The 23,438-nt window shown below is 32.3% G+C and overlaps 1 protein-coding gene across 1 annotated transcript in view; it reads right to left on the reverse strand.

Moving 5' to 3' along the window:
- TMTC3 (transmembrane O-mannosyltransferase targeting cadherins 3) overlaps positions 1-23,438 on the reverse strand; it is a 49,895-nt gene that overhangs the window by 13,730 nt on the left and 12,727 nt on the right. Inside the window, exons 4-10 of the mRNA XM_074375318.1 lie at positions 22,370-22,469; positions 17,264-17,379; positions 16,649-16,821; positions 11,022-11,274; positions 6,097-6,245; positions 4,192-4,312; positions 2,458-2,569 (exon numbers count right to left, since the gene is read on the reverse strand). Of these exons, the coding sequence (XP_074231419.1) occupies positions 2,458-2,569; positions 4,192-4,312; positions 6,097-6,245; positions 11,022-11,274; positions 16,649-16,821; positions 17,264-17,379; positions 22,370-22,469 (1,024 nt within the window). The remainder of the gene's footprint in view (positions 1-2,457; positions 2,570-4,191; positions 4,313-6,096; positions 6,246-11,021; positions 11,275-16,648; positions 16,822-17,263; positions 17,380-22,369; positions 22,470-23,438) is intronic.

A 23,438-nucleotide genomic window follows, 5' to 3' on the forward strand; every position in this document is an offset into this window, starting at 1 on the left:
ATGGGCTTGGAGTTAGAGTAGGTGTCCTCCTTGATCCTTACCACTTCCAGACCACTGTCACTCCTTAAAATCATTCATCTCTGAATTTCAGGTCACTTTATTATCCACTATCCCTCCTTGTCACAGTCACCAATCTCTGGGTCACACATAGCTCCTGGTTCTCTCCAATATCACAGTTGTCAAAATTCTTAGTGGTTTCAAAATCTACACAGATGTATCTTCTAACTCTTGCCTTGATGTCTTTTCTTCCAACGATTTTCATGTCCATCCTCCTTTAACTAGTTAAATGGCCACAGTCATATCTAATAAAAATATAGGGGGCCCTACCCACCACTCCCCATCCCTCTAAGGATATTCTGAAGTGTATGTGTGGGTAAGTACTTTTTGGTCATCACACTGAATGAAAAGTAATGATGGTACTTGGTGGATGAGGGCCACGTTTGGTACATATCCTGAAATACAGTTCTGTGAAATGCCAATAGCATTCCTATTGGAAACTAGCAATGCTCTAGCTTGACCCTACTCAGACATCAAAAATTCTTCAGCTCTGTAAACCACTGATCAATCACCTTTTCCTCATCCTTCATCCTCCCTCACATCCCTTCATAACCAGCTTAGATTGTGTCCCAATATTATAATCAATCCCTTATCTATTTGTTTAGTAATACACATCTGACAAAATCTTAATCCTGTTTAACCATATTCTCCATGCCTGTACCAGTGTAGCTATAAAGTAGCAGGAAAAAACACATACCCAAATCAACTTATTTAATAAAGTATTGCTAACCTCAAGTAGGGTGTTAGAGTTGCTTGACGATCATAATGTATTTTCCTAGTCTATACACTTTCCTAGATCTTTGTTTCTTTTTTTTTTTTTAACATTTTTTATTGATTTATAATCATTTTACAATGTTGTGTCAAATTCCAGTGTTCAGCACAATTTTTCAGTTATTCATGGACATATACACACTCATTGTCACATTTTTTTCTCTGTGAGTTATCATAACATTTTGTGTATATTTCCCTGTGCTATACAGTGTAGTCTATTCTACAATTTTGAAATCCCAGTCTATCCCTTCCCACCCTCCACCCCCCTGGTAACCACAAGTCTGTATTCTCTGTCTGTGAGTCTATTTCTGTCCTGTATTTATGCTTTGTTTTTGTTTGTTTGTTTGTTTTTGTTTTTTAGATTCCACATATGAGCGATCTCATATGGTATTTTTCTTTCTCTTTCTGGCTTACTTCACTTAGAATGACATTCTCCAGGAGCATCCATGTTGCTGCAAATGGCATTATGTTGTTGGTTTTTATGGCTGAGTAGTATTCCATTGTATAAATATACCACATCTTCTTTATCCAGTCACCTGTTGATGGACATTTAGGCTGTTTCCATGTTTTGGCTATTGTAAATAGTGCTGCTATGAACATTGGGGTGCAGGTGTCATCCTGAAGTAGATTTCCTTCTGGATACAAGCCCAGGAGTGGGATTCCTGGGTCATATGGTAAGTCTATTCCTAGTCTTTTGAGGAATCTCCACACATGTGATTTACAGGCTAAGTATCACCTAGGAACTTAACAGAAATGCAGAACTTCAGGCCCTACTCTAAATCTCTATATATCAGAACATGCACCATAATAACATCTCCAGGTGATTCACAGGCACGTTGAAGTTTGTGAAGCACTGTCTTAGATGACTACCTCATACCCTCCCCTATTCTGAGATCTCCTGCACTTCCTCTCCCTTCCTCACACTCTACTGGTGATTCTGCTTCCTGTTTTACTGAGAAAAGAGAAGCAAACAAAGGGCAACTTCCAGAAGCTATTCATCTATTAGTCACTTACCTATATTCACATCTCTATACTCTGCCTTCCCATTTATCACAGGTTAGCTGTTGGTTCTATAACTGACTGAATGAAATCCTCACCTTAGCACCAGATCCTATTTATTTCTTCTCATCTATTTAAGGACATTGCTCCAGTAATTCATCCCCTGACCTTGAATTATTACTTTTCCCATTGTCAATGGATTAGATGCACACATGTTTTGTTTCTCCCCCCTTAAATAGAAAAACCTCATCATCCTACTACCCTTTCTTGACTCCACATTCAGCACCACCACCATTTCTTATCATGATTTAAATGATTTTTCAATAACAACTTCAATTACTCTTCCTCCACTGTCCTAAAAGCACTCTATAAGGCTTTTGCATCTATCACGCCACCGAAATTGCTTATCAGTGCTACCCAACAACTCTGTGTTTAAGATTTCTTAAATGTCTGATATAAATAGCTGTAACATATAATCCAATAGAAAATAAGCCAGCACTGAACACTGTGGTATTCAAGTCAGTTGGAATAAAGCTTGAAAATAAACTCTATTTTCCACAAATATCATCAAGTTTTTTTTAAAAAAGAAAATAAACTATTCCAATAGGTTTATTAATTAATAATGCTTACCTGGCTGAACATGGGTAGCCTGTAAGAAGTACTTCAAAGCTCTCTCAAAGTTCTTTTCATTTTCCAGAGCATGACCCACATTATTCCACAATTTGGCGTTATTTTTATTTACCTTAAATACACAAGTACAGATAGAGATTAAATTAAAAAAAAATTCAGTCTAATTAACACAAATTTTTATTTGGTATGCTATTAGGAACGGCGTATTACACAGAAATGCCCATGAATGTGTGAAGGTGGACCAAAGCTACAAACTTCCAGTTATAAGTAAGGTCTACTGATGTCATCTACAGCATGGGGACTATCGTTAACAATACTGTACTGCATATTTTAAAGTTGATAAGACAGTAATCCTTAAAAGTTCTCATCACAAGAAAAAACTGTAACTATATGAGGTGATGGATGTTAACCTATTGTAGTAATCACTTTTAATATATATATACATATATATGTATCAAATCATTAAATTCTACACCTTAAACTAAGACAAAGTTGTATGTTAATTGTATTTCAATAAAACTGGAAAAAATCATTCAGATTTCTCCCAGAAAAAAAAAAAGTGTATATATGTGTATGTGTGTGTGTGTGCAACCCTAATTAACACAGATACTTGTTTGGTATATTATTAGGAATGGACTATTCCATGGAGATGTTCTTGGAGATGAGGAAGGGTCAAATGAACACTGCTTCATAAAATTTACTCTCTCCTTCCTTTCAACATCAACAGACTAAAACCACAGTTCATCTATTTTATATATTAAACCTTTACTAAAAGTTTTATTTCATCAAAGCATAGTGCCATCTGAAAACTCCTCCTCTACTATTTATATGCTTTTGGGAGAGGAGTTTGAACATGAGAATATGTTTAAAGACTGCACTGAGTAGTTATTTTTAGGCTCAACATAAAGCTATTTATATAGTCTATTATAGTAATGGAAACCCTGGAGAATATAGAAGCAGCCAAAAGAGAGTTAAGATTTTAGAGATTTGAAGAGGGAATTGAAAAGAATCTTTGCTTATAATTTTTATAGAAAACAAATTTTATGATTTTTAAAAAGAAATATTCCCACGTATGTTGTCCATTCTATAGAAATGCTGTACCACTCCGTTCTGCCAGTTTCTATTTTTCCTACCTTTCCTACAGAGTATTATAACCATTGGTTATCCTCCACATAGTAGGGCACCATTTTTTGCCATGTATTTAATTTCATTAAATCTAAGATGCCATCAATTATAAAGCTTACCATTATTTTACGTACCATTAAGAAAGAAAAAATGTCACTAGTTAATTTTAAGATGCCTTTACCTGTAAGATTTATTCTGATTTCAGAGATGTTAAAATGTACACCTTAAGAACTAATGAAACAAAGTGTTCTTATTTAAACATTTTATCATTTGAGCTTCAACAACTGTATAGCATTTGGGGAATTATTCATATATGCTCTTGACATCCAGCTAAGTGCTAGCTAGAGCACTGGTTAAACAATACTGGTATATTTTCCACAAAGAACAAATTATTTTTATTGATCTTTTAGTGGCTGCTCTCCCTTTTGAGATGGACCACATTCTGTCTATGGAATGAATATCTCTCTAAATAAACTTGCTTTCATTAAAAAAAATCTTCTGGTGAAGTACTTAATATTGACAGTTATTTGTCTAGCTAAAAGTAAAGTTAAGATATATGAGACCTGGCTATAAGAAATAATTGATGATATATTCTGAGTAATACTTTACCTTCAAGGCTGACATAAACAACGTATATTCAGACTCCCAGTCCCAATTTCTGTGGAGTGTTTTTAAGGCATGAGTAAATATCACCATAGACAGACAAACCCAGGATAATTTTTTTAATACACTGTTTAAGGAAAAAAAGCAGAACAAAAAAACATTGTCTACATCACCCAAAACAGAGGTAAGAAATATGTTAAATATCTCCAAATATCACATTGGAATTCATTCTCAAGATTAGGAATTATTCTAACAATCATCCAACTTGAGAGGAAACAATACCAAAAAAATTAAATATTATGAATACTTACACTTGTCTTCAATTACATTAAATATTTTAATATTTGCCTTTATTTCAGAAGTTTTATTTAGATTTAATGACAAAATATTAGTAAGACCAATTTTTAATTATGACTTTTTATATATTTAGTTCTTTTGTACCTTTACCTACAACTTGAATGTTCTTAATTGTATTTATAAAGGGTCAATCTTATTATTGGCTGTATTTAAAATCATTATTATTTACAATAAATATACATATATACCACAGATTATCATGAAATTCTTGAGAGAATTTTACATTTTAAAGCTTGAATTATTTATTAAAAGTCATAGTAAAACTAACTGTTTTTAAAATAGATGCAAATTTCACATAGCCTTAGGCTAATCACTTGGAAATCAATTTCTCATTTAAAAAAGATAATTATACTTCAATAATCCTTATGATCCTATTAAGCACTAATGTTCTGAGTCTGTGTTTTTTGTCCAAGTAACAATTCAATTTCTTTCATTTTGATAGCTCCATTTAACCAGGATAAGAGTACATGGATCAGAAGGAACATGGACATTGGAAATAGTGAGATGTAAATTTGAATCAAGACTCTGCTGTTTACTACTAACTGTGTGGTCTTGCATAACTCAGGTAACCTGAATGAGCTCCAATTTTTAAATGTGCAAAGTGGAGTTAAGCAGTGTCAAGATTAAATAAGAAAACAAATCTAGTTTATTGTGGAGCTGGTATATAGTAGGCATTCAAAAAGTGGTAGTGATTATAATTGGGTATAGGGATAGAAACAAACAAAAAAGATTTGGTAGATGGTAGTGAAAACTGTAGACATGGATGAGATCATCAGGGAGAACATGCAGTGTGAGAAAAATGGCTATTAGTGTAACTCGGAGAAATAAAAAGCATTTAAAGAGCAGGTACAGCAGGAAGAATCTGAGAAGAGACTGAGCAGAAATGAACAAATGTTGAAGAGAATCAGGACAGAGACTTTTATAGATGCCAGGGAAATAACTTTTAAATAAAAGCACTGACTAGATTTGGCTACTAGAGGCAATTTGTTATGTTAGTAGGGCGATGTAGACAGTAGTCAGAATTCTGCAGGTTGATGGGTGACTGGAAAGTAAGAAAAAAGAGATAGTGACCATATCTGACATATATACACAGTGACTATTCTGTTCCTTAATTGGCAGTTTAAGGCAACTAGGACACGGTGGTTACTGTGAAGCAAGAAATTACAGATTGCATACTATAAGCATTTTACATATATTAACCCAGTATGACTCACTTAAAAACACTGTATCTTAGTTCACTGCATGTGGAAGTAGAAATGACCATTTGAAACTTTAGTCATAATAATATTCTTTTTTTCATTGGGTCTGACTCAAAATTAGTTATGTCTCAGGCTATAAAACAAAATTACATAAATATGAAGAACATAGGATGAGGTAGGAGCTACTGAGCTTTCCTAACCTCAATTATAGATAAATAAGGAGACTATCAATATGCAAAACAAAAAGGTATAAAAATATGACTCATAAAAACTAAATAAACATTTGAAATATTTTAAAATATCACACTTAATCCTATAGTTAGTAAGCATTAAATGCACTAACATTTTAATTCACCTTTTGTTTGATATTTTCTGCCATCCATGGGCTACCAAAATACAGAACCCCATGCTAGGAACATATAATACTCGCTCAGCAACAACAAATCCAACTGGAAAAAAAAGGTTTGATGCAGGAATAAATGGTAATGCCATTAAACAAAGTGCCTACAAAGAAAAACAAGACATTTTATTAAATTAAAAAAATATGGACATCAACAGTCAAATCCAGAATCATTTAATTTGGACAATGTATTGGCAGACCATTTTTAATAATACTTAAGAATACTGATATAAACATAAAGAAGGCCACTTAGGGATGGAGACAATAAACAAGAGGATGAATGTCAGCAAGGTGAGATGAAGTTTTCTTGAATGCTAGAACTTACACTTAGGGCTCATTCAATTAAATAAAAAACATTCTTTGAAAATATATCTAAAATAAGATATTGGTAATTTTTATACATCCAACTTATGTGAATGTGGTAAAATAAACTGACAGGAAAGGATGTTAGTAGGCTTTGGCAAAATAAAACTACAAAGGTTGATAAAAACAGCCAAACATGACAGTTTCTTGTAATTTTACTACTATATATTAAGTATCCATATCATACTGGAAATTGTTAAGGTATGTTTCAGACAAAACAGCAGACTACTTCTATACCACAGTACTATTTTGCACAGTATTCAGATATGTCACATTTAACAGAGAATTAGTATATGTATAAAAATAAAAGTGGCCCCTTTAAATTAATAGTCTTTATAAGAATTTCTAAAACTCTTGACACTGTGTTAGAAGTAAACATCATAAAATGCTTAGATTTTTTGCCATTTTGAAAATGGGATAGCATATGCCTTCCAGATTACAAAGTCATTACAAAAGATAGGACACAAACAACTAGCACACAAATAACTTATGGAAGAAAATGAGTTGGTTGTCAGTAGGACATCTGTTTCTACGGACATCTGCTTCCATATTTTGTTACCCTGATTTGTTTTATAGTACCTAATGGAATAAATAAGTTGCTCCCTCAGCTTCAGAAGTTTGAGTCTTCTAACAGTTTGAGAGGATGGAATGCCTTTTATTACACTTTATTAGTGAAATATAGAAATGTAAATACATTGAAAAGAATACTTTCTCCATGAATTACAAATTAATAATTTGTAATGTGGCAAGACTGAATCTGAAGAACTACCATCAAACTGTTCAGTATCATTTATATATATCAATTTATATATCTGAAATTTAAATGCTTTCTTTTTAATCAAAAATGTAAAACATAAGAGTGCCTAATTCACTTTCCACTTTCCAGAAATGCTTGACAAAAATGACAGAGATTTGTTCCTAAATATATGATCCTTAAAAAAAAATTCCCTATTAATTCACGGCTGCCTTAAGGCAATTTCACTTGAAAAAATTGAAAGTATTAAAGTCATCCAAACATGCATCATGGATTGATGCATAAGCTACACAAAAAAGAAAGGACATCTCTCAAAAAACCTATCTGTTCTTGAATAAGGAATGTCTTAATGATTAACTTACTCAGACATTCTAATCTGCTCTCTATTAATATATGTCAACCAAATTAACTATGACTAACATAGTATCTGTCTTCTAGTGACGTAAACTCTCTCAAAAAGGAAGGATGGTAGGGGAAAGAGCAAACAGCTTAGAGGCAAATCTGTTTCACTTCTTCCTATATAACATAGAGTAAACTACTCAAATCATCTTGTGACTCCATTTTTTAAATAAATAAAATAGGGATTAATAACCTCTTACATTATATTATTGAGATACATATGACATCTTATTTAGTAAGTGTTTAAGATGGTATCCGGTACTTGAAAAGTACTTTTTTGATCTATTCATTCCTTCCAGAGATCTTCAGGAAATATCACCATTAAATAGCATGCATATATATACACATACATATATACATTTTTTTTCCAGATTTTCTGTTGTAGGTTATTACAAGGTATTGAATATAGTTCCCTGTGCTATACAGTAAAACCTTTTGCTTATCTATTTTACGTAGAGTAGTTTGTATCTGTTAATCCTATATTCCTAATTTATCCCTCTCTACCGTGCCTTTCCCCTTTGGTAACTATAAGTTTGTTTTCTATGAAACTAACACAATGTTGTAAATCAACAAAACTTCAATTAAAAAATAACAATAAAAAAGTAAGTTTAGGACTGTACTCAAAGCAGTTATATCTAAGGTCACAACTGTTCCTTTTTTATACATATAAAATATAATTCATGCAAATCTATGTTTATTTCAATGGCACAATCTTCTCTTCATTTTTTAATTGTTTACATATATATATATATATATATATATATATACATAATTTTATTTGCCAAAATTTAAAATTTACCCACCCTTCTGTTTTTTACCTTTCTTTTAGCAGAACCTCAGCTTTGAATGTATTCTACCATATACCTACATCGTCTTTATTTATGTGAGTAGCAAAGCACTACTAGATAAAGTCCCAAAGCAAAACAGGTTAATATCATCATAAATTCCTGATCTCAACTTCAAATTAATCTTTAAGACTGCTCATGATTCCTAGGTTTCTCTGGGAGGCTTACTCCCATTCTCTTTGACTATTTTGAATCTTGACTATTTTTCTCAAACTTTTGACCCATGTCACTTTTAGCAGGTAACTACACTTCAACCCTAAAGAGAAAACTAAAGCCATAAAATAAGAATTCCTTCAATTCTCTGCTACTAAACCTACCAACATCCACATTCATTTTCATTTCCATCCTTTCTGTCCTGTCTCCATCTATCTCAGGCCAAACCTGAGCTCTACACCTCCTTGCTCTTCACCAATCTCACTATCAATCATCCCTTCTTTCATTTAATCACTTTATCAACTGCATCCTTTCTACCTATACTAAAAATGCTCTTGCCTCTCCAACCTTAAATATCTTCTCCTTTGAAAACACATCTTTAAGCCATCTCATCCATTCACTGTGCCTATGAGGTATAACACTAGTTCCTACACTCTTAGGAAAAGATTTGTAGCAAGTAGCTGGTTGTTAACCCCACTTAATCAATCAACATTTCAACTCAATGAGTATGTTTCTGCAAGCCAATCCATTAGTGATATTCTTTTGCTTCTAGAAGTCAGCCAACTGAGTACTCCAATGAGATTCTAAATGCCAACCAAGCAACAGTCTTTTCTGGACATCAACCCACTCCAATCTCTGAAGGTCCATCAATTCCAGATCTCTGTGCTTCCCCCAAGCCCTACATAAGAACAGCAATTTGTTATGCTTGAAGCCATTGCCTGACTGGCTATTTTCTCTTAGTTAGAAAATTCAAGCTTGTCTCATCCTTTGAAATATTCAAAGTTAAATCACCCCTACAAGTTACCTACACTAAGAATCTTCACTTCCTGATCTCTTAATCAAACCACTCTACAGAAATAAATTTCATTTAAGTAACTAATATACCTAAAAGAGGTCAAATTCAACTGATCTCACTTTTCTACTTGACAGCAGCTGTAAATGTTAACCATTCTTTCTTGAAACACTTTCCTTTCTGTCCATTTGGTCTCTCTCCTATTTAGGTTCATTTTCCCTTACACAACGTCTAAATAAAGGACTTTTTCACAACCCAGATGTAGGCTTCTTTGCTTTTATTCTATCCAGCCCCTTCAACTATTTATTAAGGAAAAATTAAGACCAAATATTGTATGGCATTCATTATGCATATGAATTGACTTCTATGCATCTAGAATGGTGCTTGCTAGTTACCATCTCTAAGAGAAGTGACAAAATCCCAGTTGAGAAAGGTGTTCTATAACCTTTCCATAAGCTGCCTTATCCATACCCTAATTTCAATTACTATCTCTATGACAATTATCAAATTTCTCTATGGCATTAATCAAAATTTTACCTGCAGCTCAGCCTTCATCACTGAATTCCAGGCACAAAGTACTATTCAAAATCTCCATTAGAATATTTCAAAGGCACCTCAAACTTAACAGGTCCAAAGATAATAGTAAATATGATCTTTCTTCAAACCCTATATTTTTTCACATTTCTCTAGAATACAAGTTCTTTAAAAATGGGGACCCTGTATTTCTTTTTATTATCATATCTGCAATGCCTAAAATGCTAGCTGGTACATAGCTGCAATCAAAAATTTTTATTGAGGATGGAGGAGAGTAATAGCTCAGTGGTAGAGCACTTCCTTAGTATACACGAGATCTTGGGTTCAATCCCCAGCACCTCCATTAAAAAAAAATTACTGAATGAGTAAATGAATCTCGTGGCTGGAGCCAAAAATGATATATTTGCAAAGTATTAAAAATATTTTCTGGCATATAGTAAATGCTCATGAAAATGTTTAAGATTATTATTGTGTTCAATAATTTCAAGTTAGAGTAAGCAAAACTGTTATGAGTAAGAAGTGAGGACTGAGTTAAGAAAATTACAAAGAAATAGATCTCAGAAAAACAAAAAGACTTTTCAAATAAATCAGAGTTCAGTGAACATAGTAAGAAATATCTCAGGGAGTAATTACAATCTTGCTAATGAGAAATGAAGAGCTATATATTTATAGCTGCTTATCTTTTCTGTGCCAAGAAAACAAAGAAGTATATAACATGATTCATTTCTTTAAAGACTGTATAGTCTAGTCGAATAAAGGTAAGAAATGTATTTTAAAAAAGATGCTAAAAAGGATGCTTCATGATTTCAGAGTTCATACCAAATTAGGAAAATTCATAATCATTCTTTGTTTTGCATGCTGAATATGAAGCATTAATCAAATTCTGATACGTAATTTTAGTATAACCTAAAATAAGTTCATAGATTAGGCTGATATGAACTAAGAAAGACAGTATGTCTTCAAAGATGCTTTTGATGAATTAAAAGTACTCTTAATAAACTGAACATAATATCATCTGAAAAATTTAAAAAGTTCTTACCATTAAAACAGTCTTAGAGGAATCACCAGGGTATCTGAGACTGAATACTCCCAAAGCCCCCAAAAAGCAAAAGAAAGTAAATGTGGCAAGATTTCGAATGTCTAGAAATGACTCTATAAGTGGTATTGTTCCCATGGTCCAATCACAGCAAAGCTCTGAAGGATTTAATAGAAGCCAAGCATTTACAGGAAGGAGGTAGTTAAAAGTTAGCTGCCTTGTAGGAGTTGGGCTTACAGCAGCTGGGTTATCAAACCTGCATAAAAAATGAAAAAGAGTTATTTAAGCTAAAAGTTTTTAAACACAAAATTATATATAACAGATATAGATAAACACTAAAAAACAGTAATAAAAACAATGTTTTATATGTAATCTCATTAAACAGAAGACAAAAGTACATTTTTATGGATAATTCTGATTCTTGACGGAGTTCAAATTGTTTAACCTTTATGAAATGTCTAACTGACAGGAGTGATATTTATGAAGAACTGTTTGAAGGGCAAGCAGATTATCTATTTCCAGTTTATTACTAGAATGATTCAGACATGCATTCTATAATATTATGACATTCTGAAGAAGTGCATTCATTAAATTGTGACCTTCTGATTAAAATAAGGAAAGTATTATAAAATCTATTGTTGTATGTGTTGTATGAACGCTTCTGAGAACACTAACCAATGTCTTCCTACATGACACAATTCTTTCAGCACTAAATGCTAATAAAAATTATGCTTCCTGTAAAGAATTACTATGATTTTCTCTCATCATGGACAGAGAAAACTATACCACCTATGAACTTTTCCTCTCTGCTTAGACTTCTAGAAAGTTAAAAGCCAAGTTTCCAGTACAGGGTAGTAACTGTACAGGTCTATGTAACATTTTATTTAATGTAACATAAGCATATATCCTAGTTTATACAGGCCATGATATATTAAATATACATTTCATTAATTTAGTCTATCTCCTGCAATAAAGTCGAATCATTTTTTTAAAAGTACATTTAAATGAATAGTTTCAGATTCTTATTTTAGTCTGTGTTCTAAACTTTATTGGCTATATTAATGCATAGACCTTTAAAAACCCAATTTCTCAGTTTAAAATGAATAAATCAATGAAAAATCAACTTCTATTACTTATTTGACTTGGTCTGTTAAAAATATCAAATGATTGAGAAAAAATATTATTTGAACAAAATATACTTTAAAAACTTTCATATTTGAATACATAGTGAAAAAAAACAAATCTTGAGAGTCAAGACTTGAATTCTCAAAATAACCAACAAAACTGAATACAAAGCTCCTTTCCTATAATCCATTATTCAGTGTTCATTTAAAAAAATTAAGTTTATTTGGGATAGCTGATTTAATATGTGAGCTATACTCAAAGAGTACATGTCAAACAAGTCAAATCATACTATAATCAACTTCACACGGTAATACAATAAAATTTATATAACACACACAAATACATACACACACTTTTAAATGCTTATATTATGAAAAAAATATATATGTAACACACCCCATACAGCTATCCACATACACAAAACAAATACATTCACACCTATAAGCCATGTTTTTCATACTGTAGAGCTGGAGATGAAAAATAGCTGAATCAAATTCTCTAAAAGGAATGATAAACAGAACAAAAACACTGAAACTAAGGAGTAAGGAAGAAAATATACAATACGTATCTACAATTCAATCTATTTCCCATACTACTATACTTAAATGAGTTGTTCAGTTTAGTGTAGATAGACTGGAGGTAAAAATTCAGGAAGTTAAAAAGTAATTATTCTTAAAAGAAAAAAATGCTGATAAGAAGAAAAATTCTGTGGGAATATAAAGAATTTGTTGGGCATAAAAGAAATATCTGAATAAAATTTATTCTAACCAGGGCCAGCAATGCACTATCATGGATAGCAACATGAACATTTCGGTCTTTCATTAAAAAAAAAAGTTCTTGCATGTAGTGTCAGTCATTTAAAAAAACTGAATAGGATACTAGTATAAATTTCATTTTAAACTTTAGATGAGTAAGATGAAATGGAAAAATGCTAAATGTTAGAGTAAGAAAAAACAATATGAAGAGTGTTAAAATTCAGTATAACTTACGCTTCTAGCCTTACACAACTAAAAACACGGACAAGATATGCAAAACTTAACACACTGAGCATCAGGCAAAGAAGGACAATGATATCTAACAGAAGAAAAACAAATGAGGGGAGCCTTACCTGGAGAGTTTAGTACCTGGATAGAGTTTTTAGTCTGTGTGGCAGCAAAGGGGAACCTAAGTGGAGCCCATTTATACCCCTGAGTTGAGAAGATGGAGCTGGGAGTCCGAGGAGCCCAGTGGGGTAGAATTAGTGGGCAGAATACCAGAGAGAAGAAAGATGCTGAGAAAGAGAACTCAGGAGATCCGTAGAGGATCTTGTTCCAGTTTTTGGTACTGATGAGAACTGATCAGCATATATATGTGAGGAAATACCTAAGGACAGTTGTAGTGAGGTGATTCGTGTCTCCCCAAAGTTCATTTCTATCCAAAACCTCAGAATGTGACCTCATTTGGAAGTAGGGTCTCTGCCAATGTAATTAGTTAAGATGAGGTCATACTGGATTAGGGTGGTCCCTAAATCCAATGACTGATGTCCTTATACAAAGAAAAGAAAATACAGAGAAATACACAGGGAGTAAGGCCAGGTAAAGGCAGAGAAGATTACAGTGATGCAGTAACATGCCAAGGACTGCCAAAGATTACCAGCAACTGCCAGAAGGCACAGAACAGATTCTTCCCCAGAGTCTTCAGAAGGAACCAACTGTGCATAACACCTTGATTTTGGACTCTGGCCTCCAGCACTGTGAGAGAATAAATTTCTGCTGCATTAAGCTACCCAGTTTCTGGTAATTTGTTACAGCAGCCTTAGGAAAACCCACACAGTTAAGAAAGTACCTCCTGAAATGATTAAAGATTCACAAATATCAAACAGAATTGGTAATAGTTCCTGAGCAGCCAGAATGGAAATCCTCAAAATTCAGTCTATCAGGCAGAGCACTCAGAAGGGTTTTGTGTCAGCAATGGAGGTAAATTAGTCCTATCCTAAATGCTGCTGTGGTCTCCCCAAACAAAGCTGAAAAGCAAGACTAGAAGATGAAACTTTTTTTTTACAAATAACTTATATGCATCCAAGAACAATGCTCAAAGAAATTTACATTAATTTCAAATATTGCACCCATCAAAAAATTACCAGGCATATGAAGAAGGAGAAAAATACAATCCATTAGGAGAAAAATTACTCATTCTAAACTGACCAAGAAATGACATGGATGATAAAATTAGTAGTATAAGGACATTAAAACACTAGAACATGTGAAAACATGGAATACATTAAAAAAAAAAGGCTCAAACAGAACTCAAACAGAGATAAAAAATCTGAGATGAAAACTAACTAGAAGAAATAAAGGGACGATTAGACAGTGCAGAAAAAAATTAGTGAACATTAAAAGACACAACAAAAGAAACTAACCAAAATGAAAATGGGGAAAATAGCTTTGGAGGGGAGGGGAATTAACAGAGCATCAGTGTGACTTCAAGAAGCTTAAAATACATCTAATTGGAGTTCTAGAAGACAGGAATGCAAAGAAGAAATATTTCAAAAAGTGATAATTGAAAAATTTTCAAAATTTATATAAAGTAAAACCAACAGATTTTAAGAAGCTCAGTCAACCTAAGCACAAGAAACATGAAGATAAAATAAACAGTATCTAGAAGTTTGTACCTTTTAGCCAACTTCACCCAAAATTTCAGTTATAAGATAAACAAGACCAGGGATATAATGTACAGCATGATGACTGTAGTTAATACTGTATTGTATATTTGAAAGTTGCTAAATGAATAGATCTTATAAGTTCTCAATATAAGAAAAAAAATTTCTGTAATTAACATGTGGTGATGGATGTCAACTAAATTTACTGTGATAATCATTTCTCTGTGTGTGTGCGCACACTTGTGTGTGTATATATATATAAAAATAATTATGTTGTACATTTAAAACTAATACAATGCTATATGTCAATTATGTCTCAATTAAAAATATATAGAGAAGAGAAACAACGATAAAGAGAAATTATTAAAAGCAATCATAGATTAAAAAACCACACTATGTGCAGAAGCATAAGGATGAGAAGATTTCCCACTTGAAACAATGCAAGCCAGAGAAAATCAGACCCACGTTTTTAGACTACTGAATGAAAAAGTCAACTTAGAATCCTACACTCTGGGAAAATATTTTTCAAATACAAAAGTAAAATAAAGATAAGTTTACATACAAAAGCTAAAATAATTCATCACCAGCAGTTCTACATGTCAAAATGTTAAAAGAAGTGCTTCGGTCACAAGGAAAAATGGTACCAGATGAAAATCTTGATTTAACAAAGAAATAAGGAACACTAGAAATGGGGTAACATAAAAGAATTTTTAAATTTAAATCTTATCCAAAGATAACTGTTTAAACCAAAAAATAACAATGTATTGTGGGATTTACAATGTATACTCAAGAACAATGTATGTGAATAGCACAAAGGCATAGTTCTTATTTATAGTAAGTTTATATATTTATAACAACTTATTTATTGTATATGTGATGTTTGACTATATCTTCTGACATTTATATTACATATACCTGCAATGATAACATCCCTTAAAGATAAACTGTGATGAGCAAAGGATGTAAACAAACAAACAAAAAAAAGGATGCAATCACTAAAAATTCACAGCAAAGATTTTTAGCTAAGAAGCCAAAAAGGAGACAAGAATGAAGTAATAAAAAATACTCATTCCAAAAGAAAAAAGGGAAGAACAGATGAGACAAAGAGAAAACAATTAAGAAGATGGTAGATCTAGTCAAACTATATCAATAATCATATTAGAGATGGATAGATGAAATACCCCATTTAAAAAACATATTATCTGAGCAAACAAAAAATGAAGACCCAACTATATAAAATCTGTAAGAAATCTGCTTTAAATATAAAGATACAGACAGATACAAAGTAAAAGGATGGAAAAAGATAAGTCAAGTGATACTAACAAAAGTTAGCTGGAGTGGTTACAGTAATAGAAGGTAAGGTGAGTATCTCAGTAGAGACTATTACCAGAGATAAAGAAGCTCATTTAATAATGGTAAAGGGATCAATTCATCGAGAAGACATCACAATCTTGAATACTGATACACTGAATAAAAGAGCTTTAAAATACATGAAGCAAAAACTGATAGAACTGCAAGGAGAAATAGAAAAATCTACAATTATAGTCAGCGACTTCATCATCTTTCTTTCAATAATTAATAGAACAAGTAGACAAAAATCACTAAGGATACAGAAGACTTAGCACTTAACTAATTTGGGAGGTCATTATCTTGACTGTGATGGTTACATGTATGTCAGAACCGATTAATTTGTACATTTTAAATATATGAAGGTTTATTAAAAAGTATTAATTATACCTCAATACAGCTGTTAAAAAAAACCTCAATGTAAATCAAAGCCTTTCTGAAACATTTACATTATTTAAAATCCAAAGTTTAAAAAAAATAAAAAGGATGGAAAAACCAAAAAAGAACCAGAATTTCATACCTGGTGAATACTGGAAGTTGGGACTGAATAACCTGGACTCTAATCACAACAAGTAATAGTGTACTGAACATCAAAACAATGAGTTTTATTAGTGTCTGCAGCATAGAAAACGGAATACTACCCTTTCCACGAAGAAACTGTCCAGCAGTAGTATATAATAATGGCAAAGTATACTAGAGAAGAAAAAAAAAAAAATTAAATAACAAATTGCAATTTACTGAAATGCTTTCAACAATTGTACTTTTCTAAATGCAAGATTAGATACAAATTGGCTATAATTATAAAATTAACATGGAAAGATTTGTGGAACTGATAATGACTAATCATGAGGCCAATAATCTTATCTAACAATGAATTATACTATACTGTATTACTGTGTACTTTTCCAAATTGCCTATTGATTCCATTATTGACACTTGAAAAACTGTAATATAAAATGTTAAGCAATTTTCAGTGGGTATGAAGGAAAAACATATTTGTTTTTTGCAAATTTTTGGTATACATCATTAGTAAACAGACCAATTTAAATAATGATACATTGAGAGAACAAGTTTATTATAATCTAATTCAAATAGGGTAAAAGATAGCAACAAGAAAATTTATATTTCTCCTTACCCCCTGGGCAATAAATACTTCATACACACAGCAAATTCCCACAACTGTTATTCCCTGTTCTTTACACAGTGTTGCAACTGCCACTAAAAAAACTGTCACTGCAATGGGAGTCCACACTGCAATTTAAAAACAGAAAAATACAAAACACTCAAAACAATTTAATAATAGCATAAAGCAGTATTTTAAGTGAGACAACTATCAGATACTACTGAAAAACTTCACTGGTGTTTCTATATTCATATTTGTTATTTCCAATTGAACCATACCTTGTAGTTTAAAATATATTTAAATCTGTAAGTAAATTTTGCTTTATATATCCAATAGAAAAACAAGATGTATAATTTGAACTAACATTTTTTTTTGTGGAAAGGAAAATTATCTAACAAAATGCTAGCTTTTTAAAACAAAGTGTGGCCAATTTGGAGAAGGGAACTTACAAGACTGAATGTGATGATTAATGAACTACCAATTTGAAATGAAGATAAATACCTGAAATTATCATACAGATAATTTTATTATATCTGTAATTAATTAAAAACGAAACTGAAAATTGCTGGGCAAAGTTCAGTACCATTCTTTTTTAAAAAGACTACAAAAACTGAAATGGGTTAACAATAAGCATTTAAATCAATACTATTAAAAATTTGCAATAAAATATTCACAAGTTCTTTTTAAATGGAAAACCTACTTCACCAACTATAAATAAATGTCTACTATTTAGTAGTCATTTGAATAAAGAACAATAAATTGTGAGGGTAATTCTGGATCTGCTATTAACCTGCTCTGTGATTTTTGTGCAACTTTTCTGAGCTTCAGTTTTCTTATTGGAAAATATGATCTCTAATTCTTTTCCAGTTTAAAAAATATATGGTAGTATGATTATGTGACCTCAATTTTTATTAACAACATTAATCAAAGCAAAAACTCAAATAATTGACTTAAATCCAGGTATAAATAAGAACAGAACTCATGAATTTAATACCTTTTTCTTTTGTCACTGGGCTTTATACAGAAACATCTGTTTTTGAAATTATTTTCAATTTTAAAGTACACTATAGACTAAAATTACCAAAAAGAAAAACAACTCAAAAAACAAAAATTAGAACACTATTGACAATACTAAGTATAACAGTATTCCTTCCTCAAAAAAAATCTCATGTTTTAGATAGGCCCAAACCATCAATACTAATGTAATAAATAGGTTATATCAAGGGCTGAATCTTCGTGCTAAAGTCAACAAGAAATTCATAGAGCAAAGAAATCAGACGATAATTATTTACTACACAGGCTGAACCTAAAGTTGGACCTTGAAGGAAATATAGGACATGGGAAAATTAGGGAAGGGGTATGTATGAGTAAGGGAATACAGGAGGGAATAAGCGTGGCAAATGAATGATACAGAGAATAGCATACTCCCTGGATGAGTACGCATATATTGAAAACTAGTGAGAAATAATGGCCTTGAAAACAGATACACTAAACAGTCTGTATAAACAGTTTAGCATATTTCATTGAGTCTCAACCACTCTACAGCATAAGAGGGAAGTTGTAATTGTACCCATTTTCAAGATGAGGAAATAATATGGAGGTTTGATAAGAGTCATGTACCATAAGGAGACCACGACTTTAACTTGATTTTTCTAATATTAAATTCAAAGCTTCTTACTAATTTGTATCTCCACTCCAAGGAAAAGAAAGCAAATAGCTGCCTCCATAATGTTGGATTCAATCTAAGCAACTGACAGTACTAGTGAAGGCAAAAGTTTTACTAAAGCTGGTCATTTCAGTTCTTCAACCTTTGGTGACTAAATTACTGTATGAACATATACACTTTGATTTTTATAATCAGATCTCTGTGGCTAAAGTTACCATATGTGATTTTGTTCAAAACAAGTAGCCCTGCTAAATAAGCTGATATTTAAAACACACACACACAAGTGTAGAATGAATTCCAATCATTAAAAACTATTTCAATTTCAAAATACAGGTTTCTAAGCTGATTTTACATGTGTAAAGATACATATCGTCAGCAATCATGTATTCACATAGTCATTTTAAGTATCTACTGCATTTGTAGGGGAGAGAGAGAACAATACGTAAACAAGTAAAGATACATTTAGTCAAATGGTGAACTAAGTGTTACAGAGAAAAACTGAAGGTGAAAGGAAATAAAATGAAGTGGGAAGGATGTGTGATGCTACTGATGACATTTAAGCAGAAATCTAAAGTAATGAAAAAGCAAGTGCAAAGGGTCTGAGATGAATCATGCTTATAAAAAGGGTATGGGACATGAACAACCTAGAATTTAAGTGATTAAATAATTACGAACAGAAAGTCTCTGCATAGGATAACATACACTAGATAGAATGGAGAATATAAAGATGATGACAGAACTGTGCTCTCTAGGGTAAAATAATGCAATGTGCAATATGAAGTATCATAGGGGTTAAGAGGATACAGAGAAGTCCAGAGCAGGTCTCAATACCTTTCCACCTATAATTTAAAATATATTACACTCTTTCACCTGACCATGTCCTCAACAAATATATACCAAACACCTTCTGTGCACCAGGAACCACTCTAAGAAATAGAGATAGAAAGTAAGAGAAAGTTACTTGCCCTAATGAAGGTTACGTTCTATTGTAAGAGAACGATAAGGGGTGAAAGAAAAAAGTACAAATTCTGTATTTTTAGATTAGAAATGAGTCTTATGAGAAATGTAGGTTGGAGGAATAGAAAAGCAATACAATTTGGTTTTTGGTCTGGTCAAGTGGTGAACATGATCTGTTGACTCTTCCCCCAAAATCAAGCCTAGAAAGATTCAGTGAAAGGGAAGTATGGCTTCTAAGACATTAAAAATAAAAAAAGAAAGAGAGAGAAAGACTCCTGGGCATTGAAGGTTATCTTAAAAATGTACATTTATACGCATGTTATGAGGGACTACATCTAAAGCAAGGATGACAAAAAAATTTTTTTTAACTTTTTCCTTGCCAACCCTGACTGCCCAAAGTAAATCATTATCTGTGCCTTTACTGTAGAACTCTGCAGTTGCAGTAACTTGTGGTGATCCAGGAATGAAATGAGAATACTTCAATATAAGTCCTGCTGGGGTAAAGAGCGAGATTTTTTTTTTCAAGGTCCAAATGACCATCCACTCTTGGGTAGTCACTCCCACACATTTTCTATCTAAACGTAGGGGGGATGGTGGACTGGCTGGTTCTCAACGCTGAATCCCTTCAAGAGACTAGAGTGGGTGGTTGGTAAAATGGTAAAAAAAGAACAGTGACCAACAGTGGCCCTGGGGAGCCCAGAGCTCTCCACCCTGGGTTTTAATGAATTACAGGATGGATAGAGTGGCCCTGGTGTTTCTCCTTAACAGAAAAAGTGGTCAATAACTTTCAGAGAACATGTAGCCTGAGTCCACAAGCCAAAATAAGTAGACATCTAAAGGGTACAACAATTATAGAAGATAACAAACATAATAACACGTATGACTAAATAAGAATTACTTGAAAAGATACACTACAAATTTAAAATATGTAATTCTACAGGAAATAAGAAAACTAAGAATTTAAAATAAGTAATTCTAAAGGAAATAAGAAAAGATACTGGAGTTTACAAAGAATAAGAAATCATTAAAAAGAACCAAGTAAAATTATTAAGAATGAAGTAAAGTGAAAGGCTACTTTGGTTAGAATGAAGTTTCTCTAAGGGCAAAGCAGTTGAGCTGAGGCCTGGTGATATGAAGAATGTAAATGAGACAACTATGTGAAGATCTAAGGGAAGAAACCTCAAGTAAGAGGGAATAGCAAGTATAAAGGCAGGTGCTTCACCTGTTTGAAGAACAGTAAGGTTTGCTTGACTATAGTGAAGTGACTAGGGCAAAACTGCAGGAGACATGTTTAGAGAGATAGGCAGGAGCCTGATCATGGTCTTGAAGTTCAGATTTATCATTCATGCTTTGCTGAGGATGGTATTTAAAGAGAATATTAGTTTGTGATTCTGTATTAGTTACTGGACTACCTCTCACCGCATAACAGACAACAGGGAAAACAGGTATAATGCTTACTATGAGCCAAGCAGTGCCCTAAATGCTTTAACATGCTTAACTCATCTAATCCTTTTCAAAAGGTAGGGATTATTATCTATGTTTTATAAAGAAACTAAAGCAGAGACGTTATGTAATTTGACCAAAACATAGTAAATGGAGTTACTAAACGGTGGACCTGAAATGTGAAACCAGACTCCAGAGTCCATGCTCTTAACCATTACGCTATGCTGTACTCAAATTGTTTTCAGAAGGCATTACACACAGCAGCAAGAGGCGAACCTACTCATATTACAAATCTAAGAAGACACTGAAGGTATTTAGCTAAATTGCTTACTTCTTGAACCTTAGTATTCATACATAAAAAAATTAAGCTCCTTATCATCAGTGCCTTATGTCTACAGTGAGAAAATTCTCCAAGAACATGGGGAAAAAAATCTCAGGATTAAATTTTAGGATCAATGAAGTACAGGTTAAGGCCATTCTGTGAAGTCTCTTTCATGCCCACTGTGCCCATATTCTTAAAATAATCATTTTCACTACCTGGAACTCGTTTTCTGAGAATACCAGGCATCATTAAGACTAATGGGCTAATACACAGAAAGCATTTTCCAAGGAAGGGCACATGGTAAGGACTCAACAAGCAGCTGAGCTATGATAAACACATAATAAAAGTTATACTCTTACAGGCTTTTAACTTCGTCTAAACAATACAATACACAACCTTCCTAGGTGTTATTTAGAGAAAAAAAACTGAAGTACTGGTACCTGAATCATTTAGAGGTAACAGCAAATGGAACTAAGAATGACCCTACGACTCCTACATTCTAGGCAAATTTTTTAAAATTAGATCATATAGAATCTTAGTTATGATAAAACTACACACAAAATTTTTAATATTGATAAAACTGCATACTTTTCTTATGTACATACATGTTAAAATAATATAACATACAAAGATAAACACCAAAAATGGCATATATTTTATAAGAACCACTTGAAATATGTACCTGATCGAGTTTTATAGCTAAAGGAAAAATTAAATGTTACACATTTACCTATGGAATTATCTGGTCCTTTTGATTTGGTATATGATAAAAATGCAGCTAGAAAAAAGATAGATGACAAAAGTTCTGCTCTTCCTACAACACCTGTCACCTAGAAAGGGAAAGGAGGAGTGTTCATATTAATGAAAAGCACCTTCAAAATTTAACTATATATAACAGCAACAGTAGTTTAATTAGAAACTAAACTGCCATAACTTTTCAAGTGCACATTTCTGTTTTTTAGGTATTCTTTGAGCGCCCTCATGTGGTGAATTTGTATATCTTCCATAAAAATAAATTTATTAGTGATTATAACAATTATTATTATTTTATTATTTTGAAGTAATTATAGACTCAGAGGAAGTTGCAAAAATAGTAATAGAGAGGTCCTTTTTACCCTTTATACAGCTTCCTCCAAAGGTAACATCTTACATAATTATAGTACAATATCTAGTTCTTAACTGAAAGAAAAAGGCTTTTCTTATGTGTTTTCTTAAAATACAAGTATCCTTAAAATACAAAAATATAATAAATTTAATACATTATATCTTCATATTAACTGCAAACTAAAGTTTAAAAAGACAATAGTTTTAAAATGTCCTTATGAATACAAAAAATTTAAATGTAAAACTCCGAAATTTCCCTTCAAAGTATTCTGAACTCATCATACAATTTAAAACAATCTATCATTTTTGTAGATGCAGAGAAAAATGTTCAGCTAGACACCAAAGGTTCAGGATACTGAGAGAGACGTACAACCCGCCTCTAACACTCCAATACTCTACAAAGTTTACATATACATACTATTGTTTACAACCGAAAGCTTGTAACAAAGCAACTGAGCAGAGTCTTCTGTGCTGTTGAGAGTCAATTTTGGAGTTTCAAAATTACCAAGGAAAATGAAGTTATAGTTTGAGTATGTCTTAGTGACAGACATATCAGCAATAGCAGAGACAGCTCACAATTTTGAAACACATGGCAACAGACAATATGAAATTACTGAGCATCATCTTTTGCTAGGATGTCTGCTCACATTTGCATATATTTTGATTTATTTTTATCCTTATATAAGTTTGTCTTG

This window comes from Camelus bactrianus, chromosome 12, assembly GCF_048773025.1.
Source record: "Camelus bactrianus isolate YW-2024 breed Bactrian camel chromosome 12, ASM4877302v1, whole genome shotgun sequence".
Classification (NCBI taxonomy): Eukaryota; Metazoa; Chordata; class Mammalia; order Artiodactyla; family Camelidae; genus Camelus; species Camelus bactrianus.